At 38.6% G+C, this 20,435-nt stretch overlaps 1 protein-coding gene across 1 annotated transcript in view; it reads left to right on the top strand.

Annotated features, from left to right (window-relative positions):
- DKK2 (dickkopf WNT signaling pathway inhibitor 2) overlaps positions 1–13,289 on the top strand; it is a 37,175-nt gene extending 23,886 nt beyond the window's left edge. Inside the window, exons 2-4 of the mRNA XM_053941702.1 lie at positions 11,146–11,296; positions 11,944–12,093; positions 12,647–13,289. Coding sequence (XP_053797677.1) covers positions 11,146–11,296; positions 11,944–12,093; positions 12,647–12,897 — 552 coding nt within the window. The 3' untranslated portion in view covers positions 12,898–13,289. The remainder of the gene's footprint in view (positions 1–11,145; positions 11,297–11,943; positions 12,094–12,646) is intronic.
- The last annotated feature ends 7,146 nt before the right edge of the window (positions 13,290–20,435 follow it).

Below are 20,435 nucleotides of genomic sequence, written 5' to 3'. Positions count from 1 at the left end.
AGACAAGAAGAAAGTGCTTGAAAACATAAGTTCAGAAGATAGGATAAAAGGTGGCAGGGAAAAAGATAAATGCATGTCTCAGCAGAAGAACCGTTTATTTTGAGGGCGGAGAACAGATTTAGAGCTAATTCCATGTTAAATGCCAGAATTCTAGATAATTGCTTGCTAAGAATGACTAGAATAGGACAATGTCCATTTTGGCTTGATTCAGAAATTATTCTTCTTTCTTTTCTTTCTTTTCTTTCTTTTCTTTCTTTTCTTTCTTTTCTTTCTTTTCTTTCTTTTCTTTCTTTTCTTTCTTTTCTTTCTTTTCTTTCTTTTCTTTCTTTTCTTTCTTTTCTTTCTTTTCTTTCTTTTCTTTCTTTTCCTCTATTTTTTCTTTCATTTCTCTTAGATTAGGTGGGGATTTTTTCCCTACAAATTAGATATTTTTTGAAATCCTACTGTTCTGTCTCTTTTTGTTACGGTCCCTTGCACTGAAGGACGTCTTGCTTGAAAATGGAAAGGGGCCCATAAGATTGAGAAGTGGGTGTAGTCGGAGTTCGGTGTCTGGAATGAAAGATGGTCCCCGAGTGACTATTGCAGACTGAAACTAAGAGCAGTCTCTCCTAACTCAGGGGCTGCAGACATAAATGTAGTCTGAAGCCACCCTGTTCTTGCCTCCTGGACTGCATGTGCTCGCTTTCTCTTCTGAGAATTGGGGTCTGGGTTTGTTTGAATTAATAGTGAAGTCATTACACTATGTAAATATGTTAGTCTTCATCTGGTTTTACTCACAAGCTATTCTTGCCTTGCTGTGCTGTTCCTGTTTTCTTGTTTGTGCAAAATTAACCAGGAGCATTTTAAAAGAAAAGGGGGGAAAAGGGTGAATAGTGTTGAAACCTTGATTGCTACGTTATTTACCACAGGCTGAAGTGGTAGGCAGTTCTAACTTAATCATATAATAAGAGTACAATGACATTTTTAATGGAGCTTTTAGGAACCCTTTCCCTTTGTCATCTTTGGCCTTCTTTGAGTAAACTGTGATAATTTGCCTTAATAGCCTAGTATAACAATTTTTCATTTTACTTGAGGAGTCAGCTGAGCAGCAGTATGAGTCTAAGCACTTCACAGAGGTTGCTTGTGCCCTCAGGGGGCTGTGACCAAGTGTTTTCCCAGGACAGCTGGTTTTCTGCAGGTAGTCCCACTGCATGAGCACTGCTGGCTCCTCATCCAAGCACAACTGCTCCTAGAATGAGTCAGGATGAGGAGCTACACTCTCATACTGTAATTTTTCCTGTTGCTATGAAAAGGAAAGCCCCAAGCTGCATTATTGACTTGTCCTGTTTCTCAGTCTCACTCGTGCAGACCAATTGTAAAAACTGAAGAAATACTAACTTTTTTTGTTTCGTTCTTTTTCCTTAAAACTCGTGGACTTCTGTGGTAATGCCTCTGAATCATCTGTGGTACAAGAGATTGGAGAGTGGGAGCTGGTGCAGGTACCCCAGAGTTGGTTGGTTGTTCTGACATTAAAGCTGGACTGATGGAATTTTGACGTCTGATTTCAATTCTCTGTAGGTGCTTTGGCATTCTCAATTCTCCCTGCAGTGGAGCAGTTGCAGCCATCATGTTGCAGCGGGGCTCACGCAGAACAGGGAAAGAGGGAAGGTGTTCAGAATATCAGATGACAGTGGTGGTTTCTGATGCATAGAGAAAGAACTGGGGGTTGGAAGAGGCATGTGAGCCAGGTGTTCCCGCACAGATGACCATCAGGGAAGGAGACAATAATGCTGACATTCAGTAATGATGTTAGATTGTGGTCAGCAGTCTGCTGAGGTGGAGACTGCAGTTCATCCTTCTCAGACATATGGCATCTGGCTGTCTTTCCAGCTGCCACAAACTCATGTTTTCAGGGCTGCCCTTTTAAATATGAAAATCAGAGAAAGTGCATTTTGAAAAATGGTGGCTTAAATGCTTTGTATTCTGCAATGCAAAGTGTATTCTGTAAGGAATACCAAAGTAATTTCCAGGGTGAGGATTGTAGATGCTGCACAAATGTTTATAACCTGAAATCATTCTCTCTCCAGGCAGTGTAGCAGACAAAGGAGATTTTTTGCACTGACTTCTATAAGACAGGTTTTCCCCCTCGTTTTTCTAGAATTTGTGAATGTTTGAAAGCAAAGGCAGTTTACTCACTTAGCAGGAATACTACAGAAGGTAAAGCTGTTATCTCATTTTTTTTTGCTCTGTATACATGCTTGCAGAGATGGCTTCCAATAAAAGCTCCGCCTTGACAGTGTGCCATGATCTGTAGATGTTCAAACCCAGGTGTTAAACAGTAACTCGCTGCCAGTTTCCAGCAGTGTTATTCTACACCCAACCACATCATCTGAGTATTTCCCTCTGGTTTAATGTCTGGTACTTTAGGAGCCATAGGGTCTGCTAGCTGTTTTAATCTGGATAGTATTCTTAGGATTCCAACTGCTCATCCATTGCAGTAAACACGTTGATCAAAAAGTCAGAAGACTCTCATGCTGAAATGGATGATAAATAGCCAATTAGAGACAAAACTAAAAAGAAAAACCATCAGAAAATGAGTGGGGAAAAGGCAGAGATAAAAGGGCAAGAACAGTATGCTGAAAAGACTGAACATAGAACAAAGCACATGTTAACAAACCTTCATTCTTTGAGCAGCCTTTGGTGATGCATTTGAAAATGACATAAAATCAAGACTTGGAGGCTTCCTGTCATATTGATTTAGAACTACACTGATGACTTCAAAGATTACCTAACATTGTTTTGATGTTCTGTTGTGATGCTGCTGCCGGTAGTTCACCAAACAATATGAATCAGACACATTGAGACAGAGCCTATAAGATTTGGGGTCAAACTGAATGTTCCCCAGATTTTTGTACCTTCTTTAATCATGTCTTCTGTAAGGTCCCAGTTCTACAGTGCAGGAAGCCATCTTCAAAATCAAGCAGAGTAGGTGGCTTGTGATCTCTTCAAATGTTGAGGAGGAAACACTGCTATGAAATAATCATGGTCATAATACCAGGTAGACAGGGAAAAGCTGAGCACCTTAATATGTACACTGTGCATGGGGCAGGAAACATAGTTTGCTTCCTTTGAGAAGACAGGATTCAGCAGAGTGATGCCAATATGGACCTAAGGGTGATAATTTGTCTTAAAGATGGGATAGAATAGGAAAACTCATAGCTGTGCTGCTTCAGGGACAATAATGTATATGCTGTATTCTGGAGCAAGTTTGATGCTGTTCTGTGATAAACAATGCACATATCTGTGCATATTTTGGGCATACTGTGCTGCCCTTTAAGTTACTTGAAAATGTAACTGATTTCTGGTTTTATCTAAATAAGGAATTGAAGGTGAATTAAATTCAATAAAATTTTAAGGTGGATTATTCTAAGTATGTTAAACATTTGGGTTTATACTTTTGTGACACATGTAAAATGCACTAAATTATGGCAGGTTTAACTGAGATAATAGTATCCTCCCAGAAATTTTGCTGATCCACCTGCAGTCTTTCAGATTACCTTCTTCCATATGTCCTTCTGAAGCCAAGGCCAGCTTTAAATAGACACTACCTCCTCCCAGTAGGACACAAAATGTAGGTAGTTCTGTAAGAGATTTATAAGCTGTAGAATAACAGGTTGGAGTGATCTAGATAGTCTAGGCCTAAAATGCTTGTTGAAATTCATTAGGTGGGCTGAGAGACGCATAGGGTCACATGTGAGTGAGATATTCAGGAAAATCCTTGGAGGTTTATGTCTGCACTGGGAGAGTCACTGCTAACACTGACTAGTGCTGTGTGAAATAGGCAGCACAGCTCCCCTGTTTATTTGGAGGTGTTTGACTCTCTTTCCACCAGATGCAGCTACACACTCCCCCTGAGCACAGCTCCCTCCACAACTTCCTAGTGCTTGAAGAACAGGATGTTGTTTTCTGTGGCATTATTTTTTGGACAAGGAAAACATATGAGAGGACCCCTGCGACTCTTGCCTAAGTTGGTTCAGAAGGACCTCAGTGAGGTTTGTTTTCTGGTTGTTAAGATCTGAGTTTTCTTTGGCTCCAGCAAATCATGAGAGCTGGACTACTGCAGGTTGTAGAAATGTTCTTTCCCTGGTGGTCTAGCAGTGGATTGAGAATTCCTTTGAAAATGAATATTGTTTAATAATGCAGGCTTCTGGGACCATTATCCACACAGTTTGAAGGAATGATCTTTGGAAGCTGCAGTATATGTACCCATGATGTAGCACTCTGTGAATCAGACCTCATGTAACAGCAATGTTGTGTTAAATAGAAGAGTTAAAAATAAATTATCTCTAGAAGAAAGTGCTTGTACTGAATCTAGAGGCTGAATATGGCACTTTTCTCTTTAGGTCTGGCAGAGAAATGGGTCAGAGTTATAATATTTTAACAAAAAGGAGGTTTGTCGAGAAAAAATTGAATCATTAAACTTGCTATGGCAACTGAAAGAAGTAAAACTCTTTCTTTGCTGTTAAGTTTTTCTTTTAGAAAGGATCTGTGCCACAGCAGTCACTGAGAGTTGAGAGTTTCTGGTTTCTCAGTCTGAGACAGGATCCATGTCTGGAGCTGTCTGAGAGCACAGCATGATTTCCTCTGTGGGATAAATTAACCATGGCTTTGTGCTTGCACACAGTGAGATCCCTCACTATCATCTGTGCCTGTGCTGAGCTAAGAATAGAAAAAAGCAACATCAGCAGTGCTGTGGGAAAAATACATGACTCCAGATGGCTGCTGATAAATACTTTTCTTGTTTGGGATTAATAATAAAATAGTAAATAATAGTAATTTCTCATCCACATCTTAACCTACATGTCTGCTTAGCAGCTAGGAGAAAGTTAGGCTGAAGTCTGTCAAAGGTGGATTTTTCTGGATACACCTGAGAAGCTATCAGTAAATAGTTTAGTTGCCTTGTAGGGAAAAAGACAACCCACAAAGAGCTGGGAGTTTTCTTTGTTTGTTAGTTATTAAAAGGCTTTGAATTCCCCTCTTACCCCTTCCATTCTGCTTTATCACATTCATGTGCTGCTGAATAAAGAGCTATTATTTCCATTGTTACTAAGGTTTGTATCCTGTGAGATCATGTTAGGATTTCTCTCAGACTTCTGAGAGAATCTTCACTCTGTCTCCAAAGAGGCGAGTGAGACGAATCCCACATGTGATGTATTCATTTAGCTCTACAGGCCACATGTTGCATACAACTGTCCCACCAATGTTGATATGTTAAAAGCCAAAACAAATTTGAGACCCAACTCAGAATCAGGCCCAACTGGGGAGCCAAACAATGACTTGCATTCTTTGTAGTTAGTCTTGACAGCAGGCTACTTGGTTAAAGCATATGTTTGCATTTCCTAATTTATTGGCATGCTTTTAATTTGGATTACTAATTCTTCAGAGAAAGAGAAAAGAAAAAGAAAACATGGCACCCCTGTGGCTATTTCATATGTTTGCTCTGTGGGGATCAAGTCCTTGCTCTGAAAGATAGTTCTGTCCTGTCCAAAGCAGGATGGTAAGGAGAGACTCTCACCATGATTGAGCCAGTTGGTTGCTTCATTGTGCCTGATGGCTTTGGAATATTAAGCAATATGCCCAAGACTAAAGGCAAACAAGCTCTTTTGTTCATCTCTCAAATGGAGGTTGGGAACTCTGTCCTCTTGCCTATAGTTCAGGACAGTTTTGATCATCTAGCCAGCATACTGGCTACAGAGAGGTCAGCTTCCACCTCCTTCACAGTCATTGTTTTAAAATTTACAGAAGTATGATTAATTGAAATAGAAAAAATTACTTTTTTTCCTTAAGTAACAAGCAAGTAATAAACTGAGTTACAGTACCAATTCATTTGTGGTAACCTGTCTCACAGACATTGCATGAATATAAAAGATTGTGTAGATGTGATATAGAAGAGATTTTGACAGCAGAAGGTGTCTGTAGTATGTGGTAGCACAGCCTAGTGGCACAGGTGTTTGCACAGGATATTAATAAATAGGGATAGTATGTACAAGACTGAGGAAGAGCCTAAATTCGTTTTCTGACATATGGGTGGGTACCTAGGAAGCAAGGCCATTCCTGGGTTAATGTATGTGTCCATTTCCTTGAATCCCTTGTCTCACCTTTGCAATATAGCTACTGCTTCTTTGCCAAGTGAGAGAGGATGATGAAGGACTGACCTGGTAGCTCTGGACAGCTCTCACTTTTTGGCTGTACAACTGCTTGTAGCTTTTCTCCTCTTCCACTCAGTCCCCACTATCATCAGGGGATGATTGTATGGACCAAATCTGGCAGAGTATGCAGAACAGTAAGTGCAGTGGTACTGTCATTTCTGTGGCACGTGAAACTTCATCTGACCTGCTGAGTGCTGCTTGGCATCTGCAGTGAAAGGCTAATGGACAACCTCCATGCTGTTTCTTCTGCTGGGAGGGGTAGTAGCTGTGATTTTCTGCCAGGACTGACTCTGCACTTGGATTTTATGATGTATTTTTAAAAAAAGTTAATTGCTTCTGGGGGAATCACTACTGATATCTGTTACATCAAAACACCTATTTGGGCACAGCTCCTCTCAGCGTTGAAGGTGGGTCTGAAGCCAGCAGTGTCTCAACTGCTTGTGCTGGATAAGTGATGACACAGTCTAGGTAAAAATGCCAGTGGCTCTTCCTGCCTTTAACTGCCTTGATTAGCTAGTACAGTGTGGAGTACTTCAGCATAAAAACAAATGAGACATCATAATACAAGCAGATGAGAGCCTGGTGACTAAGGCACTGGCTGGGAATATTGTCTTCAAGTATTTGCTGGAGGCCATGCTGAAATTCAAGACCTTATCTCCCAAAGCTCAATAAAGTATGTTTGCCATCAGTCTCTCACCCTTCAGCACATTGCAGCATCTGTCTGAGTCTCCCCCTGGAGTGCTTCTCCATTACGTTTTATAGTACAAGACAGAGAGACTCAAACTGTTTGACTTCTTAGCACAACAGTCTCACCACTTAATATTGTTACAGCTTGCAGTGAAACTCTGTGGTGCCTATAAAATATGTGTGATAGCAAATGACTCCAGCAAAAATATCAAGAAAGTGACATTGCATTGAGAAAAGGAGCTAAGAGCTTCTCTGTCAAAAGGGGAAGACAAAGGTAAACATAAACATCACTGCTGCATGATTCTCAAACAATGGGAAGGACATTACCCACAATAGCCACAAAATGAAGACAGTCAGTTCCTTATGCAGTGTTCCTGGGAAGTTAATATAAAAAGGAAGATCTTAGTGCTTGGAACGACTTGTTCAACTATAAAAATCCCCAACTTTTGTCCTCTATCTTCTGCATAATTTTCCTTGAGTATTTCTATCATGCATTCATGAAATTTTGAATATAAATTCAGATGGAAAGGAATATTCTCTTTCTCCAAGAGAAAAGTTTAACATCTCTGTGTTGTTGTGACCTGACTGGTAAAGATTAGTCTTGGTGGACTGATGCAGGTGACATTTTGGCACAGCACAAGCAACACTCATTTCAACATCTAGCCTGAATCCTCCAACATTGTGAAAATCTCTTTGCTGTACAGTTTTGGACAAGTAATCAACAGTATCATTTATACAAGGATTGTAATGGCTAATTGGAATGGCTGAGGAAAAACCATGTCAGTAAACAATGCTCGTAATCAGATAACACATTCTGAAAATGTGACTCATTATCACAGGCAAATCTAGTTCATGTCATGCTACGGGTGACTTGATTGCCTGTAAGCGGGATTAAAAAATAAGATTGTTTAAATGCAGCTTCAGGGAGTGCTATGTATTTTATCTCAGTTTCATCTGGTTTCCCATAATATCAAAGCTGTGTTTAGTGGATGGAGATTTACAACCAGAAAATGATATGTGTAGCTGAAGAATGTGAAGGGATGATGTGCCTTATAGAATTAGTTATCATTGCTGGGGAAGTAGAGCTGGTTTACAGCTTGCTTCTTCCCTCTCCATCTGGGACTGATCTGTGTCTTTGTGTTGTATATAGGAAATGTTCTCTACAGTTCTCTGAATGTAAAGACTCTGTTCCAGGCACTGTGGTGCAGGAGATTTTGGAAACCTTGACTTATGCATAGATAATAGTTAACATGCACATTTTTAGAAGTATGTTTTCTTTACCCTGTATTTTAAAGAAGTATACCTAGATTGACTCAAGTGACAACAAAGGAATAATTATGGATGCATTTTCCTCCTGCTAGCCAAGGCTAAGTACACAATATATTATTTTGTTTTATTTTTCTGTTTCTATAATGAATGCCACACAGCAATAGAAATTACTCTGCTGAGAGCAGGAATTATGTCTATTCTAATGAATATCTAGTGACTAGGAAACAAACACAAGGCTGTATAGGCATTTTTGTTTTAAGGTCCTGGTGATTGATAGCCAGGCTATAAATGGATAGTGATTTTGGCAGATCAAAATGGTTGGTGGCAGCAGGCATTTGCAAGAGGGTTTCTTGTATGGCTGGCTGGTAGCTGGTCTTTTGAGTGGACCTGTTAGTTATTATCTAAGCTACATGTAACAGACTTATTTTTTGATGCGCTGCAGTCATTTGCCTTAGGTAGGTCAGTTTTGGCTTATTGTAATTCAGAAGTATCATTTTTATTTAGGAATGGGCTCTAGATTGGGAAGAAAGGCTGGGTTCTTTTGATTTTCCTAGCAATTTTTGAAGTTGTCTTTTGTTACTTTTACCATCTGTCAAGGACAGAGAGTAGAGCTGACAATTAGATGCGTATCTTAAAATATCTTTTCCACGTCACTCAGCTTAAAAGCCAAAAGTAAAACAATCACTAGATATGGTATGTAAGAGCATTCATTAGCACCATTCAGGATCAGGGAACTCTTTTTTTTTTAAGAAGCTATTTGAGGAACCAAAATAAAACTGCAAGTAGGCTTCTTGCTGACAAGTTGCAGGTGTATGCCACATGCCCATATTGGAAAAAAGATGCAGTTATGAAGGTCTTGATGACAGACAAGGGTCTAAAATGCCTTCATCTCCAGGTTTTAGCCAGTCCATCTGTTTTTTATTTGCATTTCCTCCAGCTAGCAGAGTTAGTATTTTCCAAATTCAGTATAACCATGCACAACTCTATATAAAATTGTTTTTTTTTTTTTTGCTTTGTAACATCCATAGGTTAGTAAGGTATAATTTAAATTAGGAAAGTATTACGTTTATGGTAACTATATAATAAATTTTAAGTCAGTTTTATTTATTAGTTTTGGAAAAATGAGGGAAAAGAGTGATGGGATTAAGGAAAGAGCACTTTCGCTCCACTTTGCTAAAATAAGTAGAATCTGCTTATGCCTTAAGAGTACCAAAAAAGGTATTTCTATTTGTCACTTATTGGTACTTCTAGCTTAAAAGATCTGTCCTTCTTTGATTTCATCCTCTTGAGGAAATGTCCATTCTTAAGGCTAAAAGACTTCCACACAGTTTGGATTACTCCAAACAGCTGCACCCTGGAAAAATTCTCAAAGGCACATATTCAGAGGGCAGAAATAATAAGGCAACAGCACTTGGGAAATATCCAGCCAGCACTTTTGGTACTGTAAAGTAAATTTTGACAACCAACTCATGAAGTCACATGAGAAATGGCATCGTTTCCCCTCCCACTACTGACATGAGAGAAATTTGTTAGGTTTTCTTTGAAGACCTCTTGTTTCTTATGTGATTCTCAACAGAATCGCATGAAGATAGATAAACAAGGGTTTCTCCATCTAAAGAAACAACTTTCAAAGTGAATTCTTAAAGATTTGGAAGTTTTTCTTTTCTGAGAAAAAATATGTCTCTTGATTTCAAAAATAATTACAGAAAAGTAATAATTCTACACTGGAAATTAGTCAGTTGAGCTTTTTTTGGGGGGTGTGTGAACAATTAATTAAAAAATAATTTTGAAAAACAATGGTTTTATTTATTTGAAATACTGGAAAAAATTAGTTGAGGAAATGTAAGCATAATTTTCCAGGAAGTGCACAAAATTTATTGTCATCTTTTTTTTATTTAAACAAATTCCTCAAGAATAATTTTGAGGAATGGAAAAAAAAAATCTGTAATTAATTTTACAGGCAGTAAAATTAGATTCAAACAGATAGCATAGTTGTAGCTGTGTAAGAGTCAGCAGAAAGCATCCTGGAATGTGGCAGTGTGTGTTATATTTCTTTCAAGAATCCTCTCTTTTCCTTTTGTAGGAATAAAGTTTTCTTTGTCTTGATGGGAGAATGCAGTGCTTTTGCTTTTTTTCTTTTTTTTCTTTTTAAAGTCTGTTTTCCTGTGAGGTAATGCTGGCTTTGATGAATAGAGAAGAATTGTATACCCATGTATCTGCTTTCAGGGGATGATATGTGCAAGATATTTTGTACTCTATAATACATTCCATGCTGCATACCATAGGGTGTTGTTTAGCAGGTGGCAAGTATAAGGAGTATACTGAGACCAGAAGTGAATGAAAGGTTATCAAAGTGAAATGCTGACCAGTGATGTTTGTTCACTTCAAAGGAGTCCCACTGGTGTGGGCCAGGGATGAATGGTGAAGTTACAGACATTTGAATGAGTGTGATGCAGATAGTCATGATGACAACATTGAACTTATTATAATAAACCAGTGTGTTTGACAACTGTCAAAGGAAGAATGCCTCCTCAGAGTTGAAACTGAAATGTTACCTATTGGAGGGTGTGTTTCAGTATTGTTACTGGCTTTCATGGCTGTTTTGATTGTTCATTGTGGAGTTTTGAGCTCTTGCCTGTGAATCCACAAAAACATGAATTCTCTTGTGCCCACATACGTTTGAAATAAGGGAAGTTGAAACCATGAGCAAACAGGTTCTATCTCTTATTCTTTAAGCAATGACCAGCAGTTGTGTGAGCTTAAAGATTGCCGTGTGACTGCAGTGGAACACCCCTAGTTGCATATCCTAGCCCAGTGAATTGTTACCTCAGCTATTGTTTTATTTTGGAGGTTTAAGTGGTAGTTTGTTTTCTTAGTTTTTTGTTTGTTTGCTTGTTTTGTATTGTGGGGTTTTTTTGGTTTGTTTTTTTTTTTTTTAATGGGCTGCATTCATTCCTTGTGCAAAGGAGTGCCTCACTATAAACTTTCTCTTCCCCACCAGGCCTATCCTTGCACTAATGACAAGGAATGCGAAGTTGGGCGATACTGCCACAGCCCTCACCAAGCCACGTCTGCGTGCATGATGTGCCGGAGGAAGAAGAAGCGCTGCCACCGGGACGGGATGTGCTGCCCCGGGAACCGCTGCAACAACGGTACGGCTGCCAGCTCTGGGCTTTTCTGCAGAACATCAGCCTTCTTGACATCATCTGTTTCTATGAGTGTTCCTAGCAACAGTATTTTTTCCTGGGTGATAGCTCTTCTTTTTCTAAGCCAAGAAAACTTAATTGTCTAGTTTGTCCCACTCTGCCTAATTTTCTTCAATAGTATTTCTATGTTTAGGGCTCAGGAGGTACTACCAGTATTTTCTTGTATTTTGTGGTGGAGAAACACAAAAATGCTGCCTAAAATCACTCTACATTTAGTGTGCTTTGATTCATTGGAAGACTGCACAGAAGTCATATTTTAAGAAAGCAAAGGAGACTTAATGAATCTTGAATCTACTCTCCCTGAGGAGATTTATAACCATACTGTTCGCATTTCCATGGAGACTGGAGAGAGATGTCTGTAAGGAGCTCTCCAGGGGCTCAGACCATAAAGCCAAAGTGAGAGACTGTCTGACAGTGAGTGAAGCAGAGCTGTGGTGAGGCTAAGTGCCAGGAGCCAGAGGTGAATGTGTCATTAGAGCAGAGCTTCACTGAGGCAAGCCCCAGTGCTTTCATCGTCCTGACCTGGTCAGTGCATGCCTCTCAGCTGCTTTTCCTCTTATTCAAATCTTTGAGTGGCTGTCTTTTCCTTGCAGGTATTTGCATACCAGTAACTGAAAGCATCCTTACTCCTCACATCCCTGCTCTAGAAGGGCCACGCAACAAGAAGAATGGTCATTATGCGAGCAAGGATTTGGGATGGCACAACCTGGGGAGGCCCCGATCCAAGCTGTCACACATAAAGGGTAAGATCACATTTGGACTGGACTGCTCTGTTCCTTCATGTCATGAATCATGTTATTGCTGTTAAGATACAGCAGTGGAAACCAGAAATAGGCAGTAATTTCACAGGGAGGGAATGTCTATTGTGAGATCACAGCATGACTCAGAAAGTGATGTAATGTCAACTGACAGTTCCTGTGATTGAAACAGCATCTGCTTTCTTCTCTGTATCAGATGTGGACTGACAATCATGTTATCAGTTGTGCAAGACTGCAGACATCCTCCTCTTGTAATAGCCATGTAGTTGAACACTTCTATTTCTGCTTACAATCCTGTAGCTGAATTTCTCCTTACTTCTCTTCTTACTTTCTCCTTTCTTCTCTTCTTATGGCAGGTCTCATGAATTACCCCCTTGAACCTTCCTCATTAATAATTTCTCTTGTGTTTACATCCTTCAAATAGCCACAGGTGGAAATATCACCTCTCCTTTTTCTCAGTTCCATTTGCATAAGTCTGCACTGAATCTGTACTTTCACATTTTTCCATGAGATAAAATAATTTGGTTGCTCTTTTTAGGACACGAAGGCGATCCCTGCCTACGGTCATCAGACTGTATTGAGGGACACTGCTGTGCTCGCCACTTCTGGACCAAAATTTGCAAGCCTGTGCTGCATCAGGGGGAGGTGTGCACCAAACAGCGCAAGAAAGGGTCCCATGGACTGGAGATTTTCCAACGATGTGACTGTGCCAAGGGTTTGTCTTGTAAAGTATGGAAAGATGCCACCTCCTCTTCTAAATCAAGACTTCATGTGTGCCAGAAGATCTGAGTGAGGATTGGGAAGATATTATTAAGTGACTGTGGCTTTATGTGCTTAATGCATTATGGCATGGCAGAAAAAGGGGACTGCAAATGAAAGTGGAATGGCTAAAGTGACAGAGTATGAGTAGAAGTCACACCAAATGCATTTCTTTTTGAGCTCGTGGTAAACACAAGTGTAGCTGGAGTTCACTTACCACGTGGTTTTCCTGTAAATAATTCTACAGTTTGTGGGAAATGCTAGTATGCAAACAAGTAGAGTGGAAATGAATGTCACTTACCTTGCTGTGTTGTCCCATGATGTTTCAGGGGTTCAGTGTTAGGGCTACAGTGGGTCTACAGTGTGGTAAGCATTTTCTACAGAAATTGTATACATTGTACTCCTATAGGAAGCAGTGCACGCCAGGAAGACTCATCTGTCAACACATCATTGCAGGTGTGAGAAATTGAAATAAAATTACTGTGAATGTCTACATGCCCTCGTTATTCAGGGCTGACATTCAGCAAGGAAGCACTCCTGCAGGACAAGAGTGCTATGTTTTGCAGGCCCTTATGAAAGTGAAAACTGGCCATCCCAAAATTTCAAGAGAGCAGCAGTTTATCTAAGAGGAAGCATTTAAAAAGAGTTTTGTTTCCTATACATGGGTAAATTGAAATGCTTTATGTAGTTCAATGTCATAGTAAGGCACTTAATTACTTGTATTTTTCTCAGTTTACTGCTAATATACGTTGGGTTGAACAGATGAAGCAAATATGTGTGCATGCTGAATCCAGAATTATATACAGGCAGTTCCTCATTAGTCCTAAATATACTTTACTTGCCTAAGCATTCTTGCATTATAGACATTTCCAAAAGAAATAGCAGAGTGTTGAAGTGCTTAACACAAAGAGCTTTGAAGTTGTTTCTCTATTGCTGTTATAATATAATATATTCAACACCTCAACATTTTTTGAGGTGTTTCAAGCATACTGCTACAAACTCAAATTTTTACATCTTATGGTACTCTGCAGCAGTATAATGGATTTGTTCTCGAGACAGCAGAGAAAGAGGAGTTGAGTCTTGTGAGCATCTCCTCTCCTGCAGAAGAGGATGTAAGAAGATGGCATGACCACAAATGACTTGTTAAACATCATGTGATGTCACAGCATACCAGCCTCTAGCATGTATTCAGCCTGAAACTGATGTCCTGTCACTCTGGAGTGTTCTGCCAGGAATGACAGAAATATATAGACTGTGGAAACAGCTGCCAACCCTACGTTGTTTGTGTACTGGTTAAAAAAAAGGACAGCCTCTCTCCTGTGTCTTGTCTCACAGGTCTTTTCAAACTTTTAAAATTATACTTATTTTCAAATATTCCTTTGTATAAACTTTGGTAAAGAGACTGATATTACTTTAAAGAAGTCTAATTCTATAATTGACCTACTGCTATGTTGTAATTACCCATTTATAATTACCCATTTTCATGTTCTATGGTACAAAGATAAAAAGATACTTTTCTGTTTATTCAGTTCTGCACAACATGGGTAAGCCAGTATGTAGTTTTACTTTGAAGACCACATTGCCATTACCTGACACATTTTTCCACCAGTGGGAAGCTTTAAAGCTTTAGCTTAGCTACACTACTTGACTCAGCCTTCCTAATTAGAACACAGACCTCATTTTCAGTGCCCTTATCTTTCATAAGAGTCTAAAGCAGAAGAGTATTTCACACACCTCCTTCCCTACTGGAAACAACTCTTCTTACTCTAGCATTTTCCAATATCACTGAAACAGGAATAAGGCTCAGAAACTGCAAAATACTAAAAAACTCCAGGAACCAATTTTACAAGTTTTATTTACATGGATGCAACACATACTCAGAAGAGGAACTCAAGTGCCCTCATTGCTTAAGTGCTCACTACATATGAAAGAAAATGAGCAGGTGGTTTTCAGAAATTGAGTCCCAGCATTTTTTAGCTCTTCTTATTGTCCTACCCGCCATTTTGCTCTTGCAAAACACAGTTATTTGGGATAATTTATTTACAGGAAATGTTTAATGAGATGTATTTTCTTATAGAGATATTTCTTACACAAAGCTTTGTAGCAAAATATATTTGCAGCCTGTTGAATTTAATGTAGAAAAATGTATAATAAGATTAAATATATTAAATTTCTTTTCACATTCCTCCCCAAGTATGTTACCCATATTCTTTTCCTTACTTGCTGCTTAAGAAGAATAGTACTTTACAGAAAGACAAGCAAATCAATTGAGAAAACAATCTTGTATCTTAGCTATGCAAGTAAAAACATCTGATTGTACTTGTGTCTGTGTGTAGGCTGAGTTCTGGTAAAGAACATGAAGGTCATCTTAAAATCCCCAAACATCATTTCTACAAAACTGGTTTAAGTGACAACTACCTGTATGCTTCTCTTGGGTTGCTTTAACCCTAAACACTCAAGAATGCACTTTGAAAATAATGCACCTGGTTGTGTATTGTAGAATCAACCAGGTTAAGTAGGAAAGATATCCAGACACATTTCCTGGATAGTGATACATACCAGAGGGACTCATGCTGGATAAAGGTGGTATTCAAATTACATAGCATTTTGTTAGAGGCTAGAGCGTGCAAATGCACTCCTGCAAAATCTATAACAAGCAATTCTGAAATGCCAACTTACAACATTCAGCTCTAATAACATGAAACAATCGATGTGACACAACTGTGAATACCGTTAATAAAACCAGCCAGGTTTTGATCCCAGGAAAACTCCTGCCGAGGACAATAAATATTGCAAAATAATGCCTGTGGTTATTGAGCAATGGTCTTGATATCCTTGTTAGTTGTTTCTGGTAACCATTTGCTCCAACAGATGTACATTTGGGGGATGGAACGGTCTCCAAGTCACACAGCTGATTGTATAAAATGAAAAGGTTTAGCTACTGTCATTTGCAATATTTGGTTGGTAGGCCTTTGAAAATTCCAACACTTTTAACGTCAACACAATAAAGTTGTGAGCATTTTCAATGCCCAATGACTTCAACAAAGACTGCCAAAGTCTTCAGAGATTTCATCTGGGAACAACAACAATAGGCACAGGCAGTTCCTTGCATGCCACAAATGCTGAGCCACATAGCTGAATGGAGTAGCATGCAAGCAGTTTCAAAAGACTGAACTTTGGTTGTTTAGAAGACAGTCTGTCAATGTTTTGTGGAAATATACATCAGTTTGAGAATAAAAGAACAGCTAAATTTTGGGATAATTGCTCTCACTCACTCTGTCACTCATCATGGGAATTAAGAATGAGTTTGGTTCAGAAACATTTCAGAAATCTGCTGTCATGACAGAAGTACACAAGATGTTATTGGTGAACAATTCAAATAATTTCCCTATTAGCCTAGAATAGCCTCAGCAATGCAACATCTCTTTGGAAATACTTACTAACTTTCCTAAAAATAATGGATTTCTACTTTATAACTACGTATATTTGATTTACAGTATAAATGTGGGTGTGTAACTATTACTGTACTATTTGCTTTGTATCATTTTGTTTGCAACCTATAGTATTTATGATTTTAAACATTTTTTAATGAAAACAATTAAAATTATTTATCTGCTTCTATAACAACACTTTCAACAGCATACATCCAGCATCTGCCACCTAAATTAGAATTCACTGAAATTTAAGCCATCTTCTGCACATTCTGACTTTCCAGCTCATTGTCTCAGCAACAGCAAAATAGCCCTCACCAAACACCATAAAATATCTTGGGCAGAGGCTGAGAAGAGACATTCCTAAACTATTCCTTCCCTCTCTGCTTTCACTTTAGAGCTCTGCATCATCACCCCCACTAGAAAAAGTAAGTGTTATCAAAGAAAATTTGTATTTTTCATCCCTTCCAGTTTGCTTTCCTTCTAGGAAAGCCATTTAATAAAGAGATCCCAAAGGTCAAACCCACAGAAACTCATACAACAGAGGCTCTAAGCTCAGGCTTTTAGGAGTTTTGAGATCTATCCTCTAACTTTCAAAAACTTAATTGCTAGGAGAATTATGTAATATCATGACCACATATATAAAAAAATAAAGAAACCTTGTTCTTTGGATTGTCACTCACATGTTCTGGAAATAACTGCCCACAGTGGTGGAGTAAAAGCAAACACTTCCTCTTCACCCAGGCAACCTTACCTGTAGTCCCTGACAAAGGGAAAGCAGTTGTTTTGTATTTCTTTAGCTCTGGGCACAGTGTACACAAAGGAATCATTAATTTTGTTTTATAATAAATTTATGGTTTCTTATCTTGCTTACCAGTCTGAGGTATGATATCTCTCTTTTGCTGCATTAGACAGGAGTGAAGAAACAGCCTTAGCTTCAAGGTCTGTGCTCCCTCATTTAAATCCTAATGTTTCACTGAAATAAATAAAGACTTTCAGCTCAAGTGCCTTATCAGCTAATACAGATTTTCACATACTCACCACTACCAAAGAGTGCTTACAGTACAACACAGACCCTGTATCCATTCTTACCATTTGTTTACGTTCAACTTTACCTGGCTTCTATGAGTTACTGAGAAGCCCCAGATGTCTGCTGCAGCCCACTCTCACTGCTCTGCCAGCTTTACACAGCTCTGCTTTGTGGCAGAAATGTGGGAGGTAAGGGGAAGCCACTGAAAAAGCTGGAGGTAGCAAGGGAGGGAGCCAGCCCAAAGCTTGAAATGCTGGGTACAGGGGGCAAGCTACCTCAAGAAGTAGTTAGAGGCTGTTGCAAACACTGTGAACATTAATGGTATCCCACACCATAATTAAGAGCAGGGAAAGGCAAATGTCCTCTCTTTGTTCCTGAGCCATGACCCCGCAATACTGATCCAAAGAGGGGAGGCATGACTCAGGTCCCTCAAAAGCTGAAGTGTTGAGCCTATTTCCCCTGGAAGTAGTATGCCTCTCACCTTGGTCTTCTGTGTATCCAGATCCTGGGAATTCCAGAGGCTTTGGATTCAGGCACATTGTTTGGATAACACTGCTATAGCTCAGAGCCTGCCTGAGCCTAGGAATTCCACTGAAAGTCTGTGCAGAAGGAAGAGGCAAAAGCAGGAGACAACTGCTCTTTACAGAGCTCCAGCTGGTCCTGGAGCTGTTATTTTGACCACCACTGACCCTGATGGATATATAGCATTGGATAGAGCTCAGTGCAAATTTGTTTGTTCTGGCAGCTCCCTGGGGTTTTTTTTTTTTTTGGTTTTTTTTTTGTTTTTTTTTTTTTTTTTTTTTTTTTTTTTTTTTTTTTTTTTTTTTTTTGAATTGCTTATTGTTATAGCATGAGTGTCAATTACTTATTTACAAATGTCTGGTACCAATAAACTCTGCTCTTTGCAGTACCAGCTTGCAGCTTGATTTAGAAGTGGTTTGCTGCCTGCCAACTTCCTGAAGCAGAGGAAATAATCTTTTAGAGGAAACTAAGATTTGAATAAGCACACGGGTGGGTTTTGTTTAATTTTTTTCTTTCCTTTTTAGGAAAAAAAAAAAGATTTAGAAATAAAAGAAGAAATGCCATTAACACACAAAGATTTCTTGACACAATTAGTAGTTTTAGGGTCTTTGGCAAAGTTTGTACTCTAATTGTCCACTGCTGTTATCAGTTGGATGAAGAGTAGTTAACAAAACAGAATTGTATACCAGTGTGGTTGCTATGGTATGGTTATTCCAATTTTCTATTCCTCATAAGTTATATATTTCTGAGAGTATCTTATTCAGCAATATTCACCCAAACTTGCAAACTTTTTTTTTTGTTAAATCAAGTATTAGACATTTAATTATTCAGTACAATTTTAATTGTAGGGCTCACAAGAATTGTTTCTTTCCTTAATGAAGGTAATCTATACATCAAAGTATATAGATACACTGAAAGTACTGAATGACACAATGAGTTCTGGAAGAAATTTGCCAGGAATTTCGGAATGCAGCACTCTAATGAATCCAGTGACCACCCAAAGCTTCAGAAAAATCCACCTCAAAGTTTTTTGGGCAATGTCTTTTTGTCAATATCTAAGCAATTTGGGATATTGCAACAGTGCTTAAAAGAAAATCCTTATGTATGTCCTGTCAAAGGGCAGTTAACTCTTCTGTTTCAAGAAACATTTCACTCTTCTGTGAAGTTCAGAAGAGGGTGATAACTGTCCTTGCCAATGCGGCACACTGACAGCTGGTAATACTGTACATTTGGAGACCTATTGGATTAAGCTATAAAGACTTTTTAATTATTTGAAAGCCAGTGCTCTTCATCCTGGAGCTTCCGTCCAACCTGTGTGGAGATCAATGCTTATGGAGGGAACATTCTACATGTCATAGATTAATTTCATTAGATGAATAGAAATAGAAATTTCATTAGAAATTCATCAGGATGGCTGTAAATAACTCTGGAGCAAGAGGCCTTCCCTCTGCTACCACAGCTTCCAGTGAGAACTCAAAACGTATCAAAACTTATGAATTCATCAGATTAATTTTGATTTCTGTGCATCTCTGGATTTTGCGTTTTGGCAGAGTCAGATGTGAAAATGCCAAAATACAATTATCATACTGTCTCCAGCCTGACAACATTTAGAATCTCACAATAATAAGTGCCATTACAGAACTTGTTTCCATGAGATTTGCAGCTCAAAACTCAGACCCAAAATGTTCAGAAACTTTGAGCAGAATGCAGAATTCCTTATATTTATTCAATTACCAAGTCTGAAACGTGTTGAGGTTCCCATGTTAGAAGCTCTCGTAGAAATATATCCTTATGTGATTGAATACCATATTGTGCAATGCACAAAGTACGTACTCAAAAAGCAGAAAAGATCAAATGAAAAAATTTTCTTTCCACATCTGATGCTGAAAACTAAAAGTCACCCATGACAGAGTGCAATTATTCAGCACTCAGCTTGTATTGTAGAGGGACTACATTAATGATTCAAACCAAAAATAGAGAAGTGAAGAAGTGTGTCAGCATAACTCACCTGAATGCTAGAGTGGCACCAAGACTGTAATATTATACATAATATAATATAAAAATAAATATATAACTATATAGATATATAATATATATGTAATAACTAATCTTCATGCCCCCCTCACTAACTAATCATTGCACTGCTGTATACCTGTCAGCATTTACAGTAACAGGATTTCACCCATGTGGAAATTACTTATTGAAAATATTTGGTTGTAAACAGGCAATTCCCATCCTGGTGCCATAAACCTGTCCATTAAACTTGTGTGTTGACAGTCATTACTATCATTAGTGACAATTTCTCTAATTAGGCAATCAGGAAGACACTTATATGAAGAAATGTTGCTTTGCATGCATTCATTTTAACAAAAGCTGTAATTACTTACCTATAATAAGAGTCAACTTCCTTGGTGTTGCCTTTCCCATCTGGACAAAGAGGTTCATTTTTACATGACCAAACATATTTAATGAGCTTCTCAGCTGTGTTATCAGAGCAATTTTACATGTCCTAAAAACAACACAGGAAATTAGTTTTCATCTGAGTTCAAATCGAATTTTATTTTTGATTATACATTCACATATCT

This window comes from Vidua chalybeata, chromosome 4, assembly GCF_026979565.1.
Source record: "Vidua chalybeata isolate OUT-0048 chromosome 4, bVidCha1 merged haplotype, whole genome shotgun sequence".
Classification (NCBI taxonomy): domain Eukaryota; kingdom Metazoa; phylum Chordata; class Aves; order Passeriformes; family Viduidae; genus Vidua; species Vidua chalybeata.
This window is presented reverse-complemented; position numbering and strand designations above follow the sequence as displayed.